General features: G+C 47.9%; 1 protein-coding gene across 1 annotated transcript; it reads left to right on the top strand.

The window, feature by feature from the left end:
• The first annotated feature begins 241 nt into the window (after nt 1-241).
• Nucleotides 242-2,012, top strand: LOC104991889 (spindlin-2B). Its single transcript, XM_010844572.1, has 2 exons — nt 242-436; nt 1,062-2,012. The coding sequence occupies exon 2, from the start codon at nt 1,064-1,066 to the stop codon at nt 1,838-1,840; it is 777 nt and encodes a 258-aa protein (XP_010842874.1). The 5' UTR covers nt 242-436; nt 1,062-1,063; the 3' UTR covers nt 1,841-2,012.
• Nucleotides 2,013-2,495: the final 483 nt, after the last annotated feature.

Raw genomic sequence — 2,495 nt, 5'->3', positions numbered from 1 at the left:
AGATATTTAAATTTGGAAGGAGAGGAGCCGCTTGGAGTGCCTCCAAGGCAAGGGATGATATATGGCAGAATAGGGTTGAGGATAAAAGGGGTCAAACTTCATTAACAAGAAACTAAGATCCCAGTCCTGTACAGAAAGAGGGAGGAAAATACAGCATCAATAGCACTGATGGAGGCATATGTCTCAGAGGGGGCCATCACCACCAACAAGGAGGCAGAATACAGCTCTGAAAACACCACTACCTCCTCACCTACCCGAGCCCCACCTTCTTGAATTAGCTCCTCCCTAAAGGATCCGCCCATCCCAAGCACTCAACTCATCCCCTGCCTATCCTGCTTGCACACAGACTCACTGTAAAGGAAGCTGCGAGGTGTCCAATTTGCACACGTGAAGCCTGAGATCCCGGCGGTGGACGCCAGGAAAAGAAAGGCCATTGGTGGGCACCGGGACAGAGAAGGGGGTTGGGATGGATTCCTGCCATAGATAAGGGGTGGAGCAGGCACCGGTGAGGCTAAGGTGGGAAGTGGGAGTGCAATGGTCAATAGGAAAGGGGCATAGCGTTAGGAAGCAGGCAAGATATTGAAGATGAGCTCAGGGAGCCAAGGGCACTGGGGGCCAAGAAAGCGAGTGGAGGTAGAAAGGGGGCATGTGAGTAGCAGACTACTGGGGCGTTCTGAGCAGGACCGACAGTGAGTGAGGGCATGTGGGTCAGGGCTGTGGAGGGATATGGGGTTTTGCAGGGGATTCAGAGTGGGTGTCAGTGGCGGTGACAGAGGCTGAGGTCTCTGAACAAGGACGTAGTCTGCCCCCTCCTGCAGAGTTCCTAAACCTAGGCAGCACCACTGCTGCTGCCGCTGTCGCTGCCGCCTTTCACCACAGCCTCAGGGAACCTAGAAGGAAGAGCACTTTCAGGCACACAGCCAGGATTTCCAGCATTACTGCCAGGCTCATGGGGAAATTTTAGGCACTGGCGCGGGGCACATGGAGACGTCGCTGTCGGCAGAACTTCACCTTATGGCATATTCAATGTTTCTCTCTTATCTTCTCTCCTCCTCCGGCAGACATGAAAACCCCCATCTCACAGGAGGCCGAAGGCCAGCAAATCAGGGCTGTTGCAGGAAAGGCCACTGGGTCTGCAAACATGATGAAGAAAAAAGCCTCCCAAAAGAAGCAGAGAGGCAGACCTTCGTCCCAGCCCCGCAGGAACATTGTGGGCTGCAGAATTTCACATGGATGGAAGGAAGGTGATGAACCAATCACTCAGTGGAAAGGAACTGTTCTGGATCAGGTGCCTATAAATCCTTCTCTTTATCTGGTGAAATATGATGGAATTGACTGTGTCTATGGACTGGAACTTCACAGAGATGAAAGAGTTTTGTCTCTTAAAATTCTTTCTGACAGGGTGGCATCAACTCAAGTCAGTGATGCAAACCTTGCAAATACCATAATTGGTAAAGCTGTGGAACATATGTTTGAGGATGAGCATGGTTCTAAGGATGAATGGAGAGGAATGGTCTTAGCCCAAGCACCGATCATGAAAGCCTGGTTTTATATTACCTATGAGAAAGACCCTGTCTTGTACATGTACCAACTTCTAGATGATTATAAAGAAGGAGACCTCCGTATCATGCCAGAGTCCAATGAGTCTCCTCTCGCAGAAAGGGAGCCAGGAGGAGTTGTAGATGGTCTGATAGGTAAACATGTGGAATATACCAAAGAAGATGGCTCCAAACGGATTGGAATGGTCATTCACCAAGTGGAAGCCAAACCCTCTGTTTATTTCATCAAGTTTGATGATGATTTCCATATCTATGTCTATGATTTGGTGAAAAAGTCCTAACTGTCAGGATAAACTTTGCCACATTTGTGAAAACAAATGCGTACTTTGTAGACATGCAAGATAATGTTACTTTTCAGTGTATTGAAAGCTTTAGGGTCCATGTTGATTCAACATCTTTGCCAGCATAAGTATTGTCTTGTTCTAAGAAATACAAATGTATGTGGTCATGAAATGCTGTGTAAGGAATTTTTCATGTTGAAAAGGTTGGGTGTGTTTGGTGGATGGAACATAAAAGGAAGGAGCAGCTGTAACATTTAGGCTGTGAATAAATTTCAGCTACTATCATAATCAGCCAAATAAAAATGAAATAGGACTTAGCTGGTTTGGGCTAGGGAGAGGAGAGGAGAATGAACTAGAGATGGGCTGTGGGGGAAAGGAAAAGGGAAGGTGGCTGCTTAAGAAAGGATGTGGGAAGGGGCTGGGAATGGAGAGGCTCCTAAGGGGAAGGTGACCTAAGAGTGGGAGGCAGCCAACTGGAAGAGGGTGAAGAATAACAGGGAGAGTGAAATCTTGGGGCTAAGAGGAAAAACGGACAGGATAAATTGAGTAAAGAGGGACACAAAGATGTTTAGAAGAGGTCCAGAGCAAGCAAGAGAAAGAAAAGTTGGCAGAGATCAGGGGAGAGACTAAAGGGACACTCCAGAAGGGAAGGGAC

The sequence above is a fragment of the Bison bison genome, unplaced genomic scaffold (genome assembly GCF_000754665.1).
Source record: "Bison bison bison isolate TAMUID 2011002044 unplaced genomic scaffold, Bison_UMD1.0 scf7180017848100, whole genome shotgun sequence".
Taxonomy (NCBI): Eukaryota; Metazoa; Chordata; class Mammalia; order Artiodactyla; family Bovidae; genus Bison; species Bison bison.
Note: the sequence above shows the minus strand (reverse complement) of the source record. Positions and strands in the feature narration are given on the sequence as shown.